At 40.6% G+C, this 23,816-nt stretch overlaps 1 protein-coding gene across 1 annotated transcript in view; it reads left to right on the forward strand.

Annotated features, from left to right (window-relative positions):
• The window catches only part of LOC145469337 (dynein axonemal heavy chain 6-like), a 72,872-nt gene that overhangs the window by 25,713 nt on the left and 23,343 nt on the right, over nt 1-23,816 (forward strand). Inside the window, exons 16-39 of the mRNA XM_081453017.1 lie at nt 839-1,071; nt 1,760-1,950; nt 2,424-2,504; nt 2,790-2,948; nt 3,210-3,331; nt 3,966-4,075; nt 4,480-4,541; nt 7,883-7,990; nt 8,636-8,754; nt 9,500-9,574; nt 10,073-10,160; nt 10,834-11,084; nt 11,548-11,779; nt 12,060-12,113; nt 13,097-13,242; nt 13,552-13,620; nt 14,065-14,251; nt 14,703-14,776; nt 16,598-16,772; nt 17,359-17,628; nt 18,543-18,837; nt 19,135-19,274; nt 19,691-19,813; nt 20,645-20,713. Coding sequence (XP_081309143.1) covers nt 839-1,071; nt 1,760-1,950; nt 2,424-2,504; nt 2,790-2,948; nt 3,210-3,331; nt 3,966-4,075; nt 4,480-4,541; nt 7,883-7,990; nt 8,636-8,754; nt 9,500-9,574; nt 10,073-10,160; nt 10,834-11,084; nt 11,548-11,779; nt 12,060-12,113; nt 13,097-13,242; nt 13,552-13,620; nt 14,065-14,251; nt 14,703-14,776; nt 16,598-16,772; nt 17,359-17,628; nt 18,543-18,837; nt 19,135-19,274; nt 19,691-19,813; nt 20,645-20,713 — 3,433 coding nt within the window. The remainder of the gene's footprint in view (nt 1-838; nt 1,072-1,759; nt 1,951-2,423; nt 2,505-2,789; nt 2,949-3,209; nt 3,332-3,965; nt 4,076-4,479; nt 4,542-7,882; nt 7,991-8,635; nt 8,755-9,499; nt 9,575-10,072; nt 10,161-10,833; nt 11,085-11,547; nt 11,780-12,059; nt 12,114-13,096; nt 13,243-13,551; nt 13,621-14,064; nt 14,252-14,702; nt 14,777-16,597; nt 16,773-17,358; nt 17,629-18,542; nt 18,838-19,134; nt 19,275-19,690; nt 19,814-20,644; nt 20,714-23,816) is intronic.

Raw genomic sequence — 23,816 nt, forward strand, 5'->3', positions numbered from 1 at the left:
GGTGAGGGTAGTTCTGAAAAGAACTTTTGCTGGTGACTGACGTTTCGACAACCTGAGCGGAAGCCATCTTTAGAGTCAAGACTTGACTTGCCACTGGACTATGAAGATGACTTCCGCTCAGGTTGTCGGAACGTCGGTCAACAACAACAGTTCTTTTCAGAACTACCCTCACCCGGACGATCACACAAGATGAACTGTTGAGTTTAATTTGGTACACCTGTAAATGATTCTAGGCTGTAAACTCACTGAGGCCTTTTCTGGCTATATTGCGGACCTCTCTGCATAAATAAGGGTAACACGGAAACATGCATGTCTCGATCCCATTGCATTCCTTCCTTTCTATTCCAATACGATTCCGGGTTTCTAATTAAAAGAAACTATTGTGGGGCATCTGCAGGCATCTGAAACAGTTTAATGATGCGTCCCATTCAAAACTTAGCACTGAGGAAGAGCTAGGCTCGAAACGTCTGCGATATAATTGAGTTCATTTTGGCACTGTTTTATTACTAGTTTTTCTAGTAATTTTTTGTGGAAACATCGTCAGACATGTTTGTGGTAACTACCTAGAATGAATCTGTACCATTAACAGTGATGTGATGTGAGGCTTGCTTGATGAAGGCTTCATAGGCTTCACTTCCATCTGTTTTGCATTCCTGCATTCCTGCATTCCTGCATTCCTGCATTCCTGCATTTCTGCATTCCTTGCCCCACACCACATTTGCTGGTATGTAATTCATTTGTTGGCTAGAGGCTGGCAATTGGACTAACAGAATGGCTGGAAATACCAGCATATAAAAAGCATGATTAATATACCCTCTATTGTTCTGTCTGTTAAAAGGGGAGTTATGCTTAGCAAAGCAGGCCATTCAAGTCCCCAGGCCTCCTCCTTACAGTTGGAGGTAACAGAAGTTGAAAAGGACTTGACACTAAGATGCCTTTTATGGGAGTCCCTGCAAGAATGGCAGGGATTGGTCGATCAGTGGGAAGCCACACCCTTTGAGACTCTAAAGATTGATGAAGTACAACAAGATGTCACAAGGTTTATCCAGACAGTATTCTTACTGGAAAAAGGTACAGTACTGGCTTGAGTTGTTCGAAAGTGGATATCGCTATCCATCGGATAAATCACAATCCAGGGGATAGCGTGGTTTGTTTGTTTTTTTTTGAAACACTTATCTGCTGGATAGTGAGTTATCTGGTTATCTGGATAATGAGTTACCCAGCCTTCGAACAGCTGGAGTCTGCTGGCTCATGCAGAGTTCTGAATGGCTGGAAAAGACTGAAATGTTGTAAGCCATTTTCCTGGACATGGCAGAAGTGGAAACACATTTGTCATCTATAGAAAGTTTATCAGATATTTTCCATGCTTTTATGAAATTCTTGTCAATAAGGAGAATTCCACTTCAGCCAAACCATCACTGATCACAGTCCTCTATTCTTTAGTTTCTGGGTTTTTGCGTGTATGGAAAGCTTTTCATCCCATATAATAAGATTTTTCAAATTGGATGTCATTTAGAAGCACAGCCGAACCTCTACTAACGGCCACCTCTCCGAAACGGCCATCTCTATACTGTGGCACGCATTTGAGTCCCAGTCGAGAGATTTGCTCTTATTTTAAACCCCAACAATGCCCAACCTCTCTACAATGGCCAGTAAACTCTGTCTGCAGGGGGGCCGTTGTTGAGAGGTTCGACTGTTACACAGATGACAGCCTTCTGGTTAAGAACTGAAAAGGCTGTTGACATTTGTTCTCTTTTAGGTCTTCCACCCAACAAGGTTGTACCAAAACTGAAGCAGAAGGTGATGAGCTTTAAACAGGGCATGCCTGTTATAACAAGCCTGAGAAATGCTGCGCTAAGAACAAGACACTGGGAGGCGATACAGAATGTTATTGGAACGCGGATAGTTCGTGACAAATATTTCACACTGGGACACCTTCTGCAACTCAAGGTGATTAATAATTGTAAACCACGTAGTAAAATCATTTGGATCAAGATAAGTCACATCTGGGGACATTTGTCCTGATGTATCAGGAGATTCTCCAAACCATCTTTTGCAAAATTCTCTAGAAATCAGTATAGAGAATTGAGATCGTCATCTTCAGGCTGAAGGAGGGTGTCGCAGCTGTAGAGTGCAGTGTGAACACTGGTGCTGATCGTGGCCTTTGGAGAACATGGCTCCCAAACGATCTTTAAGCCATAATCTAGTTGCCTTTACTTTGGTTAGGGTAGCAATAATTTTGAATACAGCCAGGTTGGTTATAGTAAATGTTAGCTTATTTTCTTGTTGAATTTGCTCGTCTTTCTATCTAGAATTTGATGAGGGAACTCCTAACTCCATACTTAATTCCACCTCTATAGGTTTGCTAGTCTCATTATCAGGCGCTGAAGTATCAGTGTTAAAAATGTCTGGACTATTTTCAGGTTTTTCAACACAAGGAGAAAATTTCAGACATCTCATCTCAGGCCAGCAATGAAGCAACTCTGGAACAAATGCTTCAAAAGGTAAAGTAATGCAGCTGTTGACAGTTATGTAGACTGTGTACAGGAGTTCATGGAATTTCAGCTACATGCATAACTCTTATAAAGAATAATTCAACCCAGCAATGATGATTTGGTTTTGTAGCCCATGAAACAAGTAGAGCGCAGGAACAAGTAACGTTGACAAGAGTGAAAATTAATGATAATTTATGGATACACGACAACGTGCACGCTCGGCTTTTCATGTTTAACTCGTTCAGCTTATTCCGTACATTTAGGGAACATGCTCCTTTATGTTTTGTGTTCCAGGTGATGGACTTTTGGAACCATACAGATTTCCAGTTGTCTGCACATTCTAGCCGGGATATTGCCATCATCATAGGAGCTGATGATATCATAACATCGGTGGAAGAGAGCCAGGTCACGCTTTCTAACATCCGAGGGTCACGCTTTGTCACGCCCATCAAGGTATAAAATGTCACTTGTAGGGTTAACCGATGAAAGGGGTGTCAGCGTTTCTCGGTATTGAAATTTTCATGGCAAGATGATTAACAAATTTAAGCAACAAAGAGTTAGATGATCGTTTAGAAGTTCTCATTCCTTCAAAATAGTAAGGTCAACGGTTTGGTGAAGAAAGTGAATTTTTTGTTCTTTAGATAAAGTCGTTCTCTATACTTTACCGTGTTCTTTTTTCAGTCTGTTAAGAGTGATTTTTATTTTCTTTCGAAGGCTTTGGTTGAAGATTGGGACAGAAAACTAAAACTGTTTGCAAGAACATTGGATGAATGGCTTCTCTGTCAGCGAAACTGGCTTTACCTGGAAACCATCTTTTCAGCAGCTGACATTCAAAGGTGATACATTGATCTTTTTGGAATGGTCTTTAAAGATCATGAAACTACAATCTTGGTCAGAATAAAGTGATAAATAAAACTACCCCTCCCCCGCCGAATCAATGATTAACTCACGCCGAGAACCAACTCTTCCATTGTTTTTTCATTCTTAAGTTGAGGGATAGAGGTGGTGTAAGATTGTAGTTTGATTTTAAGTTTAGTCTATCCTGAAAGTAATACTGCATGTAATTTATGTGGTAGGCTTGCGCTATATTGATCGGTTTTCAATTGAGTGTCATAAAACCAAAACCAGAGTAATCACTCCAGCCAATCAGAAAGGACACAGACAATCCAGTGAACCAATCAAAATTCGAAGTAATTGCATGTAGCTGACGTTAAGCGCCGGAAAACATGTGCGAACGCGTCATGATTGCTTTTGGTTTTACTTCTGATTTCATGAAAAAGTGGTGCGAGTTTTTTTTTTTAAAGCCAACCGAGCAGCGTAGAAAATGCAAAACCAATTACTTCTCGTCACTCGAGTGAAAACCACTCTATTGTTCAATGAGCATATATGTTGACAATACAGCCTTACACAATGCTGTTTTACCTGCACGTATGACATCAGCTCAATTTAAATGGGGTTTGCTTCTAACAGGCAACTACCAAATGAAGCTCGTCTGTTTGCTCAAGTTGACAAATCATGGAAAGACATTATGAGAAGGACTATTGATAAACCAAATGCACTGAGAGCTTCAACAGCTGCTGGTAAGTGGACCACGTTATCATGCACACCCCACATAACTACTCACACGGAGTTGATTATCATAAAACCAGTACATACCGCATTATTAGCCAATGTGTCATATTAAACTGGTGTTTTACAGGCTACTTGTGTCGTATTTTGTCAGATTATATGCGCTTAATTTTCTTGCTGGGTTAGGAATGTGTGAGGAAAAGTGGAAAGGTTCGTTTCGAGGTACTTACAGGCTTTGTAGACAAGGAAAGGTAAACTATACAAGCTACGTGCAAAAAATGCTCACGTGATTTTCGATGTGTATTGAAATAGACAGAAGAATAAAAACCGAAAGGTCCCATTAGAATGTGTATGGACTTAGGTGAGTTTGGTTGATTTATCACAAAATGCAATGGTTTTTTTTCGACCGCTTTAGGAGTGCTGGAAGTATTACAAGGAAGTAACTCTCATTTGGAGAAAATACACAGATGTTTAGAGGTGAACCCCATGGAAGATTAGAATTGACAGTCAACATCATGTAATAAGCTAAGGACATAACCACACTCAGGCGCTGTCTCATCGCTTTTTCATTCAGTTTGCTACTCAACTGTGCTGTTTTGGATGACATACACTCTACCTACTTCCACATAATGAATCAAAGAACAGCCACAGAAAGCACAATGCAATGAAAGTCGAACCCTTGTCTCATTTAGAGATTGTCTACACCCATTGCAGAATATGTTTCATGTATATTCATTCCATCCATCAGGGCCCAGTTGTTCAGATCGCTATTCAGTGGATAAGTGTTGACAAAACAAACCACGCTGTCCACTGGACTGGGATTTATCCGGTGGATAGTGTTGTGCAATCTTTGAACAACTGGGGCCTGTAGTCAGCACTTGAGCCTCTGTCTGGCCCACCAAACGTTGTCCAATCACAAGTACTATTGGCTCTGCTTACTTATTGTTATTATCACACAAGTAAGGGATCGTTCATTTTTTATGAGGGAGGGGGGGCTGGTGGGATTTGGGAAGCACCATTTAAAAATCGCATGACCCCCCCTCAGCTTACCAATTTTTTCATATGCCCCCCCCCCTTACAGCGGTAATTTTTTGGGATGACCCTCCCCCCCAAAAAAAAAAATTGAACAAACAATATTTAGATTTCAACTTTTTTAATATTTCTCTATTATCCCCCTACTTCACGTTATTGTGCTCACTATGAAGACAAAATTAGAATCCCTATACTACAGAGAGCTGTTGTTTAAAAAACAAATCAAAAGAAAGAGAAGTCAATTTCGGATCTCCTAGTTATGGCTCGCCCTGAGCGTGTGGCATTTGGCCTCTCATTGGCATCTTCCTCATCTGAATTGATGAATGCAAGAATGACGTCACTTGAGTCATCTTCTCCCCCAGAGTCAATGGCATCACTGTCATACTCATCATTGTCACTTCCATCCGTTTCACTGCTGTCAGCACTTGCCCTGTTGTCATTTTGTGTCAATGTCCTGGCATTTCTCAGTGTTGGTTGGCCAGCTCTGAGAGGACTCTTCTGCTGCAAGCATGAATGTCTTACAATTGCCTTTACTTTCTCACTCTTGCTGCGTTTCAAATGCTGCCTCAGCCCGTGGTGGTTCAAGTACTTGTTTAGTTCTGGAACACGGAGCTTTTTAAGCTTGGTTAGATCTTCGCACAACTCAGTCCAAGGATAATCCTCCTGTGATTTATCTTTTGCGTCCCTACTTAACTTTGCCTTTTCTCCTGCTCTCTTTTTCCTTTTTAATTCCAGCACTTCAAGATGCTGAAGATAATCCACCACAAACTTTGATTTGACAATAAACTTATCTGCAAACAGAGCAACGCTCTCTGGGTCAGATAAAACCAGCCTGCCACTTCCATGCTCTTTCTTCGCTTGGACCCTTAGCTGCCAGTCATCTGGATCACGCCCTTCTTTTGGGGTCTTCTGGTAGGAGAGGTAGTGGTATTCCGGTAGGCAGGAATGGCCAGGAACTGGTTTAGGGTATCTTTCTATGGGTGGTCCAGTCCATTCACAACAAAGAGAACAAATTTCTCCTTCCTTTTCATGACAGGACAACTTTAGAAACTCCCTGTAGTTCTCCCCCTCCTCATAGTGCTCATTCATAAACTTCTCAATCTTACGGAAGTAACAGTGGCCTGGAACAGAGTCTTTCCTTGCTCCTGCATTGTGATACTGAACCAAGTACAAAGTGTTGTGAGAAAACTGGAAATCTGTTGATGTGTTGTGTGAAACACATTGTTACATTTAATTTACAGATGTCTTTATTTGGAAGGTTTTTCCCTATACTCTAGTGACAGGCATGTATAAATGTTGCCCTGTGCAGGTAGAACAAAAAGCTATGAGTGTTCTCAAATCTTGCAAATAGTGGATTACTTTTTATAAATTTTAGCATACTTGTTATGGTTTAAATTTATCTATGGTTTAAAATTTCTTAATTTTCAATGTCTCAAGTTCATTGTCATAATTCAGAACAAAGAGAAATGAAAATCCAATTGGTTTGAAAATTTTAGCCAAAACTAAATTTAAACCATAACATACCCATGAAGGGCTTTTCCAATCGGGAAAAGAGTGCATTACTACATGAGCATCATGAAAGAGGCTCATTCCAAAATGCGCAATAATGGCGAAAGCGACGAGTCGTTTAAGAAAAGGTTTACAGCTGAACGATCCAGGCAGTTTGACATCTTACAAGCAAAAGAAGCAATCTTTCTAAGTGCGGATGGCTGTTCAGAAAGGGCGAGTGAGTTTTCCATGCCAGAGTACCAGTTGAAGCCCAGTGATGGACGAAAACTGAACTTCTCCATCAAAGAGCACAGAGCAATGGTGGAAAAGTTGAATGTCATATTGAAAGATGTAAAGGAACACGATTCCACACTCTTTCAGTCCAATTGGCTTGCTTTGAAGCAGGGCGAAGCATTTGCCCACAGTTTTAATGTAAAACAGATCAAATGTATAGAAGCTAAGTTGACGAAGGTCACGCAGGACATGGAAGCACTAGAAAATAAGAAGAGCAATTATAACAGCATATTCAAGGGCATACTCAAACAGCACATCAACAAAAGGAGAAGGAAAAAAGAAAACCGCAGAAAGTCAAATGAAAGAAAGAGGAAGCGGACTGAAAACAACGTCCAACGAGTTTATGGAATCTGTGTTGGAAACCTGCTAGGAAATGATTTTCCAAAATGGGAATTATTTCACCAATGCTGCAAGAAGCAGAATCACCACAAACCTTGAGCAGGAAGTCAGAGATTATGTTTACACCTTCATGTACCCTGAAGAGTACACTCTGACGGAAAGCATTGCTGCTTCTTGCAGCATTGGTGAAAGAGACTCCCATAGCAGCACAAGCGGCAACGAAGAACTCGACGACAGCGAAGATGAAGATGAGTGCCAGTGAAAGTTGCATTCGAAAATAAGTGTTAAATACTTCTTTTCAGTAGCTACAAATGCTTTTTGTCGCCAAACGTTTTTTTAAAGAAGAAGGAGAGTTTGTAATAAATTTGTATCCTGCCTTCTATGTTTATTCTATAGCAATTTTTTTGATATTCAAACATTATGCCATTTTAAAGTTTTACTAAAATATTTCACATGACCCCCCCTTTTTCCCTTATTTTTTTGGGATGGCCCCCCCTCGAAAGCAATTTTTTTCGCATGGCCCCCCCCAATCCCACCAGCCCCCCCCCCCTACCTTATAAAAAATGAACGGTCCCTAACGGTCACATATTTAACAAATTCAAGCTAGAGGCAAAGGTATCCTTTTTATGTATTCATTGGTAAGTTTGTATTGTTTCATTTGAAAGGACTACCTTGAGACAAAGAGACTGGTGTTTGCACGATTTTACTTCCTGAGTAATGAAGATTTACTCGATATCTTGGCAAATAGCAGCAAAAACCCTGATGCCGTTCAGGTTTGTAAGAACTTAAACCCTTTGAAGACCAGGCTTTTTACTGTTTTTGTAGCAAATGTGAATAGTCTGTCAGTCGCAATTTTTTGTCTCGTTGATTCTACACTTTCGTTGACTGGTGGTGTCAGATTGTCTTTTGTAGCCTCTGGGCAAGGTAATAGCCTCTATCAGTCATTATAATATAGACAGGACCCCGCGACCGCTCTGATTGGTCAAAAACCCATGTTTTATCAGAGTATAAAACATAGAAAAAGCGTGTATTATTGTTTTTCGCCACATTACGTCTAGTCCACATTTTTGTTAGAGAAAGCGAAAAACATTTTCCTTGAAGAAATTTGTGATGGAGTTCTCTGCCAAACAGCAGAAAGTTTTAAAGACGAGACGTGTAGCACTTAAGTAGCCTTAAATTGCGTCAGTTTGTCGATCTGTGTGCTGTGTTGTTTCTACTCGCGGCGTGTAAAATCTATATCATAAAGCAAATGAAGAAGCCTAAGCCATGTATTACACTGTGATAAAACACTCCGCCTGCGGCTCCTGTTTTCTACATTTCCCTTGTGTTCTCAAATACCCATCGTGTTTTATCACAGTATAATACACGGCTTAGGCTTCTTCATTTCGTTATTTCTCTATTTTTCACGTTTATTACAGCCCCATTTGAGAAAGTGCTTTGGTAACATTCATCAACTCGATATTGTTCGTCAAGCTCATTCACCAGCACAGATCCAGCACATGATTTCAGAGGAAGGAGAGCGTGTACCACTGCCTAAGTAAGAAAGAAAATCCTTATTTTCGTAACAAGAATATCTCTTTACTGCTTTAAATACTTGAGGGGAGAGTGAGAGCGCTCGCCTCCCGCCATTGTGGCTCGGGTTCAATTCTGGCCCGTTGCAATATGTGGGTTGAATTTGTTCTTGGTTCTCGCCTTGCTCTGAGGTTTTTTCTCTGGGTGCTCTGGTTTTCCTCCCTCCACAAAAACCAACATCTCCAAATTCCAATTCGACCAGGAGAGAGGATCCGCGTTGAAACCAGCTAAGACTGAAGTGGCTTCCACTCCAAATGAAGTATTGTAATTTAAATACTGAAATACCTCTTACTAAGCTCATCTTTTTTTTTTATCTGAACTGTAAGTTACGGATCCTCGTTTTTCCATTTCGATTTATCGCCTAAGTGCTCGCTATAAACGTTAACTTAAGAAAACTCGGCATTAAATCCCAAGACATTTTGGCGGCACAATCAGCTTTAATTTTGCAAAAGGGCGTGATTAATTAGTTCTCTAATCATAGCGCCCGACTATCTGAGAGATGTTACGAAATACGTTAACCTGTTCTGCAATTTTGACCCGTTATAGTAATTTAGCGGAAGATTACTCTCCGGGAGTTTTTTCCAGAGAAGTTTTGTCGTTCGGGAGAAAAATAACAAAAACTCACAATCAATTTCTGCAATAGCTTCATCACATGCTGTATGTCTTGTTCTGAGTTCTTACGCTGCTTACTGGTTGTTTATTTGTAACAGGACTTTAAGAGCACGGGGAACTGTGGAGTCTTGGCTGTACAATGTAGAGCTAGCCATGTACGAGACTGTTAAAATGTAAGTAAAACAAATGTTGAAAAATCATAACCTCTTTCTTCTCCTTTAATACTCCCGCAAGAACGCTTGGATGACAGCTATTTCACAGAATGGAATGTATATGAGGTCCCGTCCACACTATGCCAAAGGAATTTGGAAAGGGAAGTTTCACTCTAAAAACGAATCAAATGTTTTCCGTCCACACTACGCCCACGGAATTTAAAACGCAACAATCACCGGTCATTTTGGATTTGTGTTTGAGGAAACCCCGGTCAAGGAAATCACATGACTATCCTGACCCCATCGTTTTCGAAAAGCTCCATTTTCAAAATGTTTCCGTCCACACCGAAACGTAAAGCCGGTGTTATCAAATTCCTCCGGTTTGAAGAGCGTTTTCGAAAAGCTCCGTTTTCGTGACGGATTAGTGTGGACGGTAGGCCTCACCGGAGAAATAAAGTAGCGTCTTCAAATTTCTCAGGGGTAGTGTGGACGTAGTGTGCGTTTTTTCATTCTTAACAGGCACCTAAAGAAGTGCTTAGTGGATTATGGCACAAGAGGTTACTCTGACTGGGTGTTAGCCCATCCAGGACAAGCTGTTTTGACTGTTGTAAGTATAACACACTACAGCGTTTTGTTTGTCTCGGAGAACTACGTTACTGAAAAACCTTTTGTACTGGACTGACTAATAAAGTTATTACCAACTACTACGTTATCAACCCTGCTTAAGGAATATACCAAAAAGATGAACTATGAAATAACTCGTTATTCATGAAATACAAATCAGGATTGATGTGTGGTGGAATGTAAAGGTTCGATTGCTTGGCAGTGAGATTTGGAACTACAGTCGAACCCTGCTTCACAGACACCCCCACCCCATGTGGACGCCTTTTGACTACGAAGAATATTTATAGTTCCTGCGCGCTGAAGTGTACACCGTTTTCTCATTTTTGGGGCCATTAACTTAGTCACTCGTAGGGTCCCGAATGCGTGAAAATTGTAGGTTTTAACTCTACTATTTGAGTCATAGGCGAGAAACTTCCATTCAAGTCATTTACAAATGATTTGGCTTATTAGTAAGTGACCGGGCGATGGATTTTGGGATTGTAATGTGATGTGGAAATAGGATGAGAAAAACGAAGACATCTGCGTGAATTGAGATATTCTCATCTCTCAGGTTCCTAATATGTGCTTGTAAGTTTTGGTCTTATGTTTCCAAGTGTCTAACCTTTTAGTTAACAAAACAGTAATTGGTCGACTGATAAACTCTTTTTTCGTTTCAGTCCCAAATTGTGTTCAATCGTGATGTACGAAGCTGTTTCCGCACCACACGACCCAAAGATGCTCTTGAAGGCAAGAGGGAGAAGCTAGTATCAGTCCTTCACAGTCTGTCACAGCTGGTGACGTCATCATTAGTCCCTCATCAGCATCAGACCCTAGAGGCCTTGTTAACAATTGATGTACATGCCCGAGATGTCCTGGATTCAATGATTACTAATCAGGTCTATCAGATGGAGGATTTCCAATGGACTAGGTAGTATAGATAGTAGAGCGAGCAGAATAAAATTAAGCCATAATCGCAAATAAAAGAAAGAGCACCATATAGAAATACTCCCCGTCAAAGGTTATAGTTTCATCCACAAGTTAAAACGTCAGACAACGATGTACAGCATGCACAGTACCACATGAAAGTACTGCTCAGTAGCTTTCATTTGAATCGTCACACACTAGGGTTTCATCCACAGACTTAAAAGCTAGAACCACCGTGTGCAGCATAATAAACAGTACCACATGAAAGTACTGCTCAATAGCTTTCATTTGAATGGTCCCACACCAGGGTTTCATCTGCAGACTTATGCCAAAGAAACATCTTGTACATTGTATGACGTCTTTCTGTACAGATCTCGCAGTGCTAGGTCAAGTCCTAGGCTGATATTCAGTGCGGCCTTCGCTATTTGTTAAAAAGATTTAAGTATGAAATACTGTGTCTTTGGCAGACAACTGCGTTACGAGTGGAACGATGATCGCCATTCCTGCATGGTCCGTCACAGCAATGCAGTGTTTGAATATGGCTATGAATACCTTGGGTGTTCTCCACGACTTGTGATCACCCCACTAACAGACAGATGTTACTTGACCTTGACTGGGGCTCTCAACCTTCATCTTAATGGTGCTCCTCTAGGACCTGCGGGTACAGGCAAAACAGAGACTGTTAAAGATCTTGCAAAGGTAAGGTGTTGATAGGAAAAATAGCTCTTTTGTTTCATTCTCTATGAAGAAGGGAGATGCTGGTTAGCCGATTCTGTCCAATGATCTGTCCAGTGTTAGTAAGGGGTTGATCGGAAAACCAGCTCTTTTGTATCCCTTAAAAATAAAGTTCTCATGCTGATTATCTCATAAAAGAGGTCTTTTGTAGTTGCTACTGAGTAGCTGAGGTGGAAGTGGATTTTTCTACAGCCCTGCTTGTTAATTATGGTAACCAAAATACCTGTTTTGTATTGTCTCTTAGGCCATGGGCAAACAGTGTCTTGTGTTCAACTGTTCAGAAGGTCTTGATTACAAGGTAACAGAAACGGTTCCGATTACTTATGCTTCGAGGTTGTTTTAACTTAAGGTGAAATTTTTTCATTTTACTGTACCAGAATTTGCAATTGGCCAAACAAGCCGTGTCTACCGTCCTGACATTCTAAAGTTTCAAGTCACTGACCTGGTATGGCCCGATTTATGGCCAAATTTGGGTTCTTACCATTTTTGGTATGCTTCAGTGGCATATCGGGTTAGTTTAGTCTCACCATGGATATTTTGGCTCAACCACCTTTTGCCAAAATACGAACCTAGCTCAGTACAATTAAGTTTTAAGTGCTCAGAATTTTTAATTATTGTTATGCTGTTCTAAAAAATGAAGCTAGCATTCGCATTGAGGGCTCTATAAGATGTTGTTTTCCTTACCAAAGGTGCAGTCAATCTATCAGGTTGTAATAGGCCATTCCCGAATTGCCTTTTGTCACTGTGTCAAAATGAGTTTTCGTACAAAAGCATTCATGTAAAAACTGTGTTTCACCAGTACGTTCATTTTCCTGTAATTAAATCTCATTTTAATATGAAAGTTTTTGCACGAGCACTTGTTTAGAATCCCGAGGTACAAGGTAACTCGGAAATGGCCCAGTGTTAGTATCATCATGCAAGTCTCAGTTAACATTAGCGACATAATGGCATAAGAATTATTGGAAGGACGTTATGTTGTTATGTTTGCAGTGTGAACATCCTGACATAATGACATAATAGCAGCATAAAAGCATGAACATAGCGATACAAGGAAAAAACTGATCTTTTCCTTATGTATTTATGTCCATGTTCACATAACCAACATAAGTGATTATATCTTTATGTCATCATGTCGCTAGTGTTACCGAGGCCTAAATCGTGTTTCGTGATTATTGTAATAAAAATTGAAAGAAAAAGACTTCTGTACCAGTTAAAGTGAAGTCTTTATTGCAAGCTACTAAGTGAATCATTCCAAATACTGATCGTTTATTTGTGTGACAGATGATGGGCAAGTTCTTCTCAGGTTTAGCTCAGTCGGGTTCGTGGTTCTGTTTTGATGAGTTCAATCGTATTGATGTTGAAGTGCTGTCAGTCATTGCTCAACAGCTGCATTCCATTAAAACAGCGAAAGACAATGGTGTAACAAGGTGGGAGAGCTTTCAATTTTTGTCATTTTTTAAAAGAAAATCGGGCCTCCACTGAGGAGTTTGAATTACGTACGGAAGTGTAATCAATAAACACGAGAGACAGTATTTCATCACATATACAAACAGTAGGAAGAGAGTTGAAAATATGACGTTTAATGGATCATTATGACAAAATTCGAGGTGTTTGGAAATGTCCTGGAACTGTGGTCTCATCTGTATACACGTTGAGCGTCTTTTGCCCTGCGAATTGGCACGTTATCATTTGCTAGTCTTGTTTCTTATAACAAAGTGTTTTTCGTTTTTGTTTAGGTTTTTGTTTGAAGGACGAGACATCAAGTTGAATGCCAACTGTGGAACGTTTATAACAATGAACCCTGGGTTAGTAATGTTAAACGAACTCTGTCACCGCTGAGTTTAGTCTATTTTATTAAGTTTTGCTAAATACCCTCTGTGAAACTTATGTTAGGAAGCATTTGCCTCTATGGATCAAAATGACAAACCATAGCCTAACAGTTTTTGCATATTGCAATCCATGTGAATCTTTTTCAATTTCTGTTCATCCGTACCTTCCTTTGTGTCTATTGTGTTATTGAAATGCTCCTTCACTGTTTCAAGTGGTTATTTTTATATGTCACTCAATTTGGTGGCCATATTCCTATGTATGTCTAAATTTGCCTAAAATTCGTGACACGGTTTCTTTTTAATAAAGAGCCTTGTCTCGCCTAGGAGGATATTCTAAGGGTGACGTGTTAATGCTCAGCTACGAAACCACCTCATTTAGAGAGGATAGATGGATTGAACTCTGTTTTTATACATTAACAGATATGCAGGTCGAGTTGAACTTCCTGACAATTTGAAATCCTTGTTCCGTCCTGTGGCCATGATGGTGCCTGATTATGCTCTAATAGCTGAGATCATTTTGTTCTCCGAGGGATTCACTGCAGCTGCATTGTTATCAAGAAAAGTTGTCAATCTTTATCAGCTGGCGAGCAAACAGCTCTCTCAACAGGTAAATTTCGACAATAACCCGCAGGGTACCTTTGATCTGTTAGTATGAATTTACCAGATTATCATTTTCAGTCATTTCCACAAGGACTATCTTTGAATGGTCACACACTAGGTTTTACAGGGTAGAAAGTGAAAACGACGTTTTGCAGCATAGTACCACCTGAAAATACTGCTCAGTAGCTTTCATTTGAATGGTCACACACTAGGGTTTCATCCGCAGACTTAAAAGTTAGAACCACCTTGCACAGCATAATAAACCGTACCACATGAAAGTACTGCTCAATAGCTTTCATTTGAATGGCCACACTCTACGGTTTCATCTACAGACATAAAAGCTAAAATGACCATACATAATAACAGCACCACATGAATCAGAAAGTAGTATAAAACAAAGGACAATATCTATGTTACATTGTAAGTAAAAAATCCTTATCCTTCCTCTCTTTATTCAGGATCACTATGACTTTGGACTTCGCGCCATCAAATCGGTTCTTCTCATGGCTGGACAGCGCAGGAGGGCTGCAAGGTAACATCCTCTCAATGGCCAAGGGGGTTAGAAGTTTGAATCGCTTACGAAATGGTAACAATTCAAACACAACAGTATTTCATCACATATCCAAACAGTGAGTAGATAATTGAAAAGACCACGTTTAACGGGGCATTAGGATAAAATTCGAGGTGCTTGGAAATGTAATGAAACACGGTGTTGAACATTTGATATATCATCTCAATCGAAACTTAAACTTGAGAATTTGAATTATTATTAAGAGTTTCCAAGTTATGTCCGGCTTTTGTTAGTTTGTTTCTTTTATAAGTTTGGTTTGTCTTCCTTATGGGTCACTAAAGCCTGGTTTTCACTTGCGACGTAAGCACAAGCGCATGTACAAACGCAAGCAATAGGGATGACCCAAGTGAAAACGAAATTCGACGCAAACACCAGCACAAGCAAAATCATCCGAACCTTCCAAGCTGTTTAGGCGCTAGGTAATCTGGGTCCAGTGTTTTCAGTGGCCAAACACAACCACGTGTGGTAAATATCCTTGTGCTTGTGTTATGCCTGAGAAGTATTTTGTTTTCACTTGCTGCAGCGCAAACGCAAGCATAAGCGCAAGCATAGGAAAAAGGAAAAATTTTGATCATTGCGCTTGTGCTTGCGCTTGTGCTTATGCCTGCGTCAAAGCCGTTTTCACGGTGAAATAAGAATTATTGTGCTTGCGCTTGTGTTTGCGTCGCTGGTGAAAACCAGACTTAAGCTTAAGGTGGCCGAACACAGTTTTCGCGCCCGCTTTTGGTGATGCAATTTAGCGCACGCACAAGGATTGCAAAAAACAAACATGCCGTCAATACAACGATCATTTTATTTACTCAACACTCGCAGTATCTGTGCTATTTTTCTCTATAATTGAACGCAGTGTATTGTTTTTTATCACAAATATATGTTGGAAAAGGTAAAGATGCAAAGAACTCAGCAATTCTCAGCTTTTTCTTTGTTACCGAAAGAACCCAGTTAAATGCAGCGCATGCGTAGTAAGTCAAAAAAACTGTGATTGAATGAAAATTTGCACTCTCGGAAATACGCCTATTTCTCGAGAACCACTCATTAGAATTTCACGAAATTTGGCACGAAAATACTGTAGGAAATAAGTAACTGGAGTATTGAAAATAATTGAACTTTAGCAAAGGAAACTCTAGATATTCCAGTAAACCTTCAACAAGATATAATTAAAGATCTCTCTGTTAAATTATTAGCAAAATGGTGTTAACTTGTGAGAATCGTTACAAGCTTGTTGCATGCAAATTATAAAGAAAATCTAATGACTAGATTTTCTGCAAATAAACAAAACCGATTTTAAAGGCCTGTTTATTTTTATTCGTGTTGCCATGGCAACGGCACATACGTCAGGTTAACAATCACAAAACCAAAGTTTGTGTTGTTAACTTGCTTGCTGCTATTTTTGGCGACCGAGAGATCAAGGGTTTTAGAGAAAAAGGTGAATGAAACACAGGTATCAAAAACTGTGTTCAGCCACCTTAACCTTAATCAGATGTTTCTATACAATCCACAGTTTACTTTAAAGGTATTTTGGCAACATACAAAATTACCTTTAAATTGAAGGAAACCTTAGCAGAGTAGTTTACTAAGATAGGAGAACACCAAGGAGATAATAATAAACCATAAGGGAACAAAGATGGTTAAGAATGGAGAAGATTGACACGGATTACAAACGACGAACTTGAAAAATTTATGGTAAACTTTTGAAGATGCGCAAATCGTGACGTAGCTCCTTTAAGGACCACTATGTGTCATAATTGTTGTGTTTTGCTCTCTGCGTGTTTGTCTCACTAGTCTCAACATGGAGTCTGAGTCGCTGGAAGAAGAGGAATCTCACCTGATTATAAATGCGGTCAAGGATGCTAACATTCCAAAGTTCGTAGCTGAGGACCTGCCGCTGTTTACCAGAATCTTAGCTGACTTGTTTCCTGGCATGGATCCACCCGCTCCTGATAACAAGTTGCTCAAGGTGAAAACAGTGTTGTGAAAAAACTGATGGTTGGTGACTCCAAAAAAAACTAGAACCTTTAAGGAAAATCTAGAAGGTTCCAGTTATCGGGAGCGAGAGTTTCTGGGAGTCATCTGTATGTTTAGCTTGGTGGGAATGCGACATGCGAATATTTATCGGGCTCCGTTCTCATTACGCCGGAGAAATTTGAAAACGCAGCTTTATTTCTACGGTTAGACGTACCGTCCACACTAATCCATCACATAAACGGAGCTTTTCGACAACGCTCTCCAAACCGGAGGAATTTGAAAACGTCATCTTTGCGTTTTGGTGTGGACGGAAAACATTTTGAAAACGATGATCATGTGATTTTCCTGCCTGAATTTTCCTCAAACACAAATCCAAAATGCCCGGTGATTGTTGTTCTTTCAAATTTCTCCGGTGCAGTGTGAACGGAAAACATTTGATGCGTTTTCTAGCCGCAAAATTCAGAGTTTCTCCAACAGAAATTGAACCGTCACAGTTGTGATTTCGTTTTTGTTAACTCGATAAATTCTTCTTGCCTGCGGGAGGGGTATTATCGACACAAACTTTTTCTAACATGCAGAAAGCTGCCAAGGCTGCATTAGGTGAGTTGTCCATCCAGTATTGGCCCACACAGATCGACAAGGTGATCCAACTAAACAGCACGTTACAGGTCCGTCACGGTGTCATGCTTGTGGGGCCGGCTGGTGGCGGCAAAACTACCACGCGTCAGATCCTAAAGCGCGCGCTTGTCGTCCTGCCAACCATTCAAGCGCGGGAACAACAGCAACCGTTAGGGACTGGGGATTACCCTGAGGAGACTGGGTCGTTGAAGACTACGATGTCTTTTACGGTAAGAATGTTAACCTCTAAATTTGCTTGTGTGGAGCGTATGCACGTGACGTCACGGCAGTCATATTGGTGTTCCAAGACAGGAACCAAACCAGTCCTGTGGGAGTTCAACTCTTTCCTTAGGTAAACACTTTCTTTTGTTCCAATAAACTTGCGTGGCTACTGGACACGTGAGTGCATACGCTCTATAGAGTGGTTTTCATTTGAGTGTGAAAAGTAATTCTCAATAGGCCACGTTCGATATATCTATATTCTAACATGGCTCCGACGCTTTCGGGTCAAAATTGTAAATTTTTTAAGTTTCTTTTGTCTCTCAATTCCCAAAAAAGACTCGGATGCAAAGAAAACAACTCCAAACAAAGAAGTTTGTCCTGAGAGCCTCGGAGCCATGTTAAAATATTGATTTATCGAACGTGGCCTATTGCCTTGGTTTTGCAATGCTACGTTACGCGATTGGTTTAAAAACTCGCGCCACTTTGTCATCGAATCTGAAGTAAAACCAGAACCAATCGTGACTTGCTTGCACATATTTTCCCGCGCTTCGCGTCAGCTGCGTGTACCGCTTGGAGATTTGATTGGTTCACTAGATTGTCTGCATCCTTTGTGATATCTGTTCGTTATGCTTTACAAGGTGGTTCTAACTTTTAAGTCTATGGATGAAACCCTAGTGTGTGACCATTTAAATGAAAGCTATTGAGCAGTACTTTCATGTGGTACTGTTTATTACGCTGTACAAGGTGGTTCTAACGTTTAAGTCTGTGGATAAAACCCTAGTGTGTGACCATTCAAATGAAAGCTATTGAGCAGTACTTCCATGTGGTACTGTTTATTATGTTGTACAAGGTGGCTCTAACTTTTAAGTCTGTGGAAACCCCGCTAAGGAATCAATTGCATTATTGTTTTCACTCAACACAGCGAGGCACCAAAATTAGGCGTGGCTTGGTCAATGTGTCCACGTTGAACCCTAAATGTGTGACAGTAGGAGAGCTGTATGGCGAAGTGAACCCGACCACTATGGAGTGGAAAGATGGTCTGTTGTCCCACATATACCGTAAATACGCCAAGACTAGCAGAGGTACCATACAGGGAGCGAGACGGAAACAGTCAAACACACCCTTACCTGCCTCGCCCAGCAGGCTGTCGAGGGCTTCATCAGCCAAGTCTGTTGTGACCAGTGTTTCAGGCATCAGTATGGAAGACAGCAATGAACGTGAGAACTCATATGGATTATTTGTTTTGTGTCGAATTTAATTTTTGTTTTAGTTGTGCACGGAGATGAGATCAGCAAGTTCCAAATTTCAGTCTGTGGATGAAACCCTAGTGTGTGACCATTCAAATAAGAGCTATTGAGCAGCACTTTCATTTGGTACTGTTTATTATGCTTTACAAGGTGGTTCTAACTTTTAAGTCTGTGGATGAAACCCTAGTGTGTGACCATTCAAATGAAAGCTATTGAGCAGTACTTTCATGTGGTACTGTTTCTTATATGTTCCTGTCTATTCTGTAGTTGAATCAGCCACTGTGATGGAGGAAGCCATTGGTGTCAACAGACAGGAGACACCGGTGTCATGGAACTGGATTGTTTTGGATGGTCCTGTTGACACACTCTGGATTGAGAATCTTAACACTGTTTTGGATGATACCAAGGTTTGAACTGTTTGGATAGTCCTTTTCTATTAAAAAAAAAACAAAAAAAACGAAGAAATATGGAGGTGAAATTAAATGATACTAAGGCTATTTTCACGCCGGGTGCCTGAGCACGGATGCCTGGGCACTGACAAAAAAATAATGATGTTTTCAGACACTGGGTTCTCCATGTACGCAAATACCGTTTAGCGCCCAAGTACAAGGTCAAGACGGCTTGTACCCGGGCAAGGGCTCTGTGCCTGAATTGTTATGTGATTACTTGGAAAAATGACTGAATTTATTGTGAAAAGCTCCTAAAGGTTGTTTTTCTGACTTACTACAAAAGATTTTTAAGTGTGACACGCACGCCATACGTGACATCAAAAAGCGTGCGTGACAGTGTATGGTGTTATAGTGTGTTCTTTGTTGCGTGACAGGTGTTGTGCCTTGCCAATGGGGAACGGATAGGAATGGGTCACGGAATGCGGATTCTGTTTGAAGTTGACAACCTCGCTATGGCCTCTCCAGCTACTGTCAGTCGCTGTGGAATGGTGTACATGGTAAGCTTTGATGTAACGCAGTCACAATCTCCAACGAGTCACGCCATTGCCTTTTAGAACAATTCCGTGATCTGCCGGTTGTAAACCCTCGGCTTATACAGCTTTGTAAGGGGTTATGGATGGGCTTATAAACGGATGGGGCTTATGAATAAAAAAACGTTTCAAATTGAGTTACTGTAGCGTCATTCTAGATAAGTTTTTCAGATACTGGTTTTTAATGAAGCTTTCTACCATCATAATAAATTGAATTCGTTTCAAAATTGAATTCATTTAAAAACTAGAAGAGGCCTATAACCGCAGGGACTTATAATCGGAAATAATATTTTGTTTACATGTAGATGGGCCTATGGCCGGAGGGCCTGTTGGTGGCAGTTTACAGTGTACAAGCACACGCACGATTATTTGTTTATTTTTCAAACTGTCCAAATTAATTCTTAATTTCCATACGCAACATAATTAATAAGTAAGAGGACTATATACTTATCCAATTTGGAAACAATCGGATGAAAAAAATTCCGAAGACAGCCAGAATTGGACGAGGCTGTAGGCTGAAGTTAATTTGCTGTCAGAGAAAATTTTTGAATAGCATGACAGCATACAGTCCTATTACGTATACAAATTTTCCTCTTCGGCCAGATTTCTAGTTTTCAGGCTCCCGTGTCTTCCTCGATAAGATCCCTGGTTCTCAGACTCAATCAATTTTCACTACAAGAATTTGTCCTCAGAAATCAAATGGATTTTTTCTTGTTACTGTAAGATGTCTCAGTTTATGTTCCTGGTATTTTAATGTTGCTTATTCTGTAATTCGTTGCTGTGTCAATCTGTCTATAGGAGCCTAAAGATCTCGGGTGGAGGCCATTTGTAAAAACTTGGATTCAAAGACTAAAGGAGCAAACAAAGGTACAAAGACCTGCAACTCTTTAACTGAAATCACCTAATCATGACTATAACAAAATTTTCAAATCTGATTGATTTTCAGTAGGCCTTATATTTTAAACGATAACTGGACATGAAAATATAGAAGGGCCGAAGACAGGACGAACCATGGTAAAATCTAAAAACGTCTCCGGCTAATAGTATATAAAAACACAAGCTTTCGACTGTCTTAACTGCGGTCTTCAACAGGCAAAATGGTGAAAAGACATTAAAAATTCGAAAATATATATGGCTTATTGACCAAGTGTGAGGTCAAGATGGCTGCATATTGGCCAAGTTCTTTTTTTGCGTGTTTATGGACCGAGACGGAGTCGAGGTCCATAAACACGCAAAAAAAAGAACGAGGCCAATATCCAGCCATCTTGGCCGAACAAACTTGGTCAATAAAGGATTTATTATATGGCTTTCAGGGAAATTTTTCTTGCGGGACACGGCGGGTAGTCCCGAGCGGGCAAGATAGCTCCATCTTGCCCGCTCGGGTAACCAATCACAGCGCAGGATTTGATTCATCTTGCCCGCTCACGGAGCTAGCCATATAATAAAATGTGATAAAAGACAATAGAATAAAATTATGGAATTAAACTTAAGAATTTTTTAAAAAGAAGACTTTATTGTCCTGGGAGTAAAAGGTAGGTAAAGTCTGCATACGAGCTAAGTGGCCCACCAGGCCGGAGCTTATCCCGGTTCCTGTAGCATGAAGCGACTAGGAGTATTTCTACTCCCCCCTGGATGGGATGCTAGTCCATCGCAGGGTTACCCCCAGCATTAAGTTCGCCGGTACCCATTTATACACCTGGGTGGAGAGACGCACTGTGAGAGTAAAGAAGTTGCCTAAGAACACAACACAATGTCCCCGGCCAGGGCTCGAACCCGGAATCTTGTCCTGGGAGTGGACAAGAGTTATTGTTCACATTGAGCGTTGACGTGTATGCCAGGATTCCAGGAACTTTCTGATGTGATAGCTGCCTTTGCGACCTTGGTCGATGATGGAGGCGTTATTAAAATCAATGACTGGTCTTGGGACCATGCATAATATGTAATACTTTGGCCGCTGTATCGACGTTCCTTATGTGTTCTTTCTTCGGGTAATAAAAGATATACATGTTTCACCGACATGACTCCACGAACAGCCGCAGTGTTGGCCGCTCATGGCATTTGGCGGGAAACAGTTTCATTGTTAGATGTCAGATGACCATGAACTAGCCAATGAATGGGCAGGCTGTAGCGGGAAGACAGGGCTCGAAATTAACTTTTTCGTTCGGGAGCCAGCTGGCGACTAACGGAAAAATTTTGGTCGCCAGATCGTAAATTTTGGTCGCCAACTTATTTTATATAATTATAACTTACACAACAACACGATTTTATACGTTACTTTGCATGCAAGAAAAGTCACAATTGAAGAGCGAAAACAATTAAAAACAACACGAGTAACACTTAGTTATAAAGCTACTGTTGTTCTCAGGTGATATGTCTCTGGTCCGAAGGTGATGGTTGTCTCCATAGTCATTTTAAACGAAGCGAAGCATAAAACGTTTTAAGTCCGTGGTTTTCATTGTCAGACAAACACGGGTCCTTGCGTATTTTCCCTTTGCTACTTCTTCGAAATGCCGTTCTTTATTTTCGACTTGCTTTCCTCGCCGCCTTTCGCTGCCGACAAACAACGCCATGCTGGAATCTTCATTCCTCGCACGTAAAAACTCACGTATTTTCCTTCAACTGATTGGTATCTGCCGCCATTTTCGCGGCAAATGAAAAGCACATGGTGTTGAAGTGCGCCTGCGATCCCAGTTTCGGAAGAAGCCGCTGAAACAATATGGCGCGCCGTGAACGCAGTATCGACGTGTCGAAATACATTCAATTTTTTCGATTATCTTGTAATATTCAGACATTAGGGACCTTAAGATACGAGGACGGGAAGGCCAGGACGGCAACGGCAGTGGACGCGGGAAACTTTCGCGGGTCCCGTCGTGTCGCCAAAAACAAAATGCTTAAGATGCGCATTTTCGCAAAGGACGGCGACGTCAATAATTGAAACCTCGTACAAGCTATTCACAGAAGCAATGACATCCATTAGACTATAAAAGAGATGATAGAAATCTTATCCTATTAGGCTTAAACGATAGTGAACAGCGATGCTGAATTTCTTTTTCTTTATAAGCGAAGCAAATATCTGTCAATATTTTAATAGAGAAACCATAATTTCCGTATGAAAAAATTAAACGAACAATCTGATCGACCTGCTTCAGATGGCTTTTTACCACTAAAGCGTTTGGGAATTCTGTCGCCGAAGAATCCTGACTTTTGTTGAACGTTTCAATTTCCATCTGTAATTGTAACAAGCATTATAAAAATCAAACAAACGTTGCATCAAATTCTGGGTAGTATAAAAACAACAACTAAACATCAGTTTGAAAATGTGTATTTTATTTGCTCGATAGATGCTCCATGGCATTCATTCTTACAACAATTTATCAACTGTACTTACACTGTTGTATTCTCAATGCATAGAGTTTGTATTGAGCTTGCACACTCGTGATAGCGTCCGCACAGTGGCTGCAGAAACACAAACGAACAGACGAGGAATATTTTTACTCACATTTTCGTATCTCAGCGTAGTATTCTACACTACAATCACGAAAACTGTGAACGCTATAAACATTTCTATCAATATAACTGAAAATAAAGTCGATTGGAACAGTTATCGGGGCAAAACAAGTGCAAAATACTCACGTCTTCGATACGACGGCTAGTCGGGCGAAATGGCGTCCTCGACGAGATGAGGACGGCAGAGAGATTAGGCGAGAGTTCTCGTGCGCATGCCCGGTTGAGTAAATTTACTTCCGGTAGCCGTCGTAGCTCGTCCCGTGCTGGTATCTTAAGGTGCCTTTTATTTTACTGGGGACGGAAAGGTGAGTTGTATACTAGCTACCATATCCGAATGATTTCCTAATATAAAGATTTAAAAATAAAGTTGTGTCGTGGTTTTCTTTAGTTATCGGACAAAACGCGAGTCGCCGGTGCTGAATTTTTGGTCGCATTGGCGACCAGTGAGTCGCAATTTCGAGCC

Source organism: Orbicella franksi, chromosome 15 (assembly GCF_964199315.1).
Source record: "Orbicella franksi chromosome 15, jaOrbFran1.1, whole genome shotgun sequence".
NCBI lineage: Eukaryota > Metazoa > Cnidaria > Anthozoa > Scleractinia > Merulinidae > Orbicella > Orbicella franksi.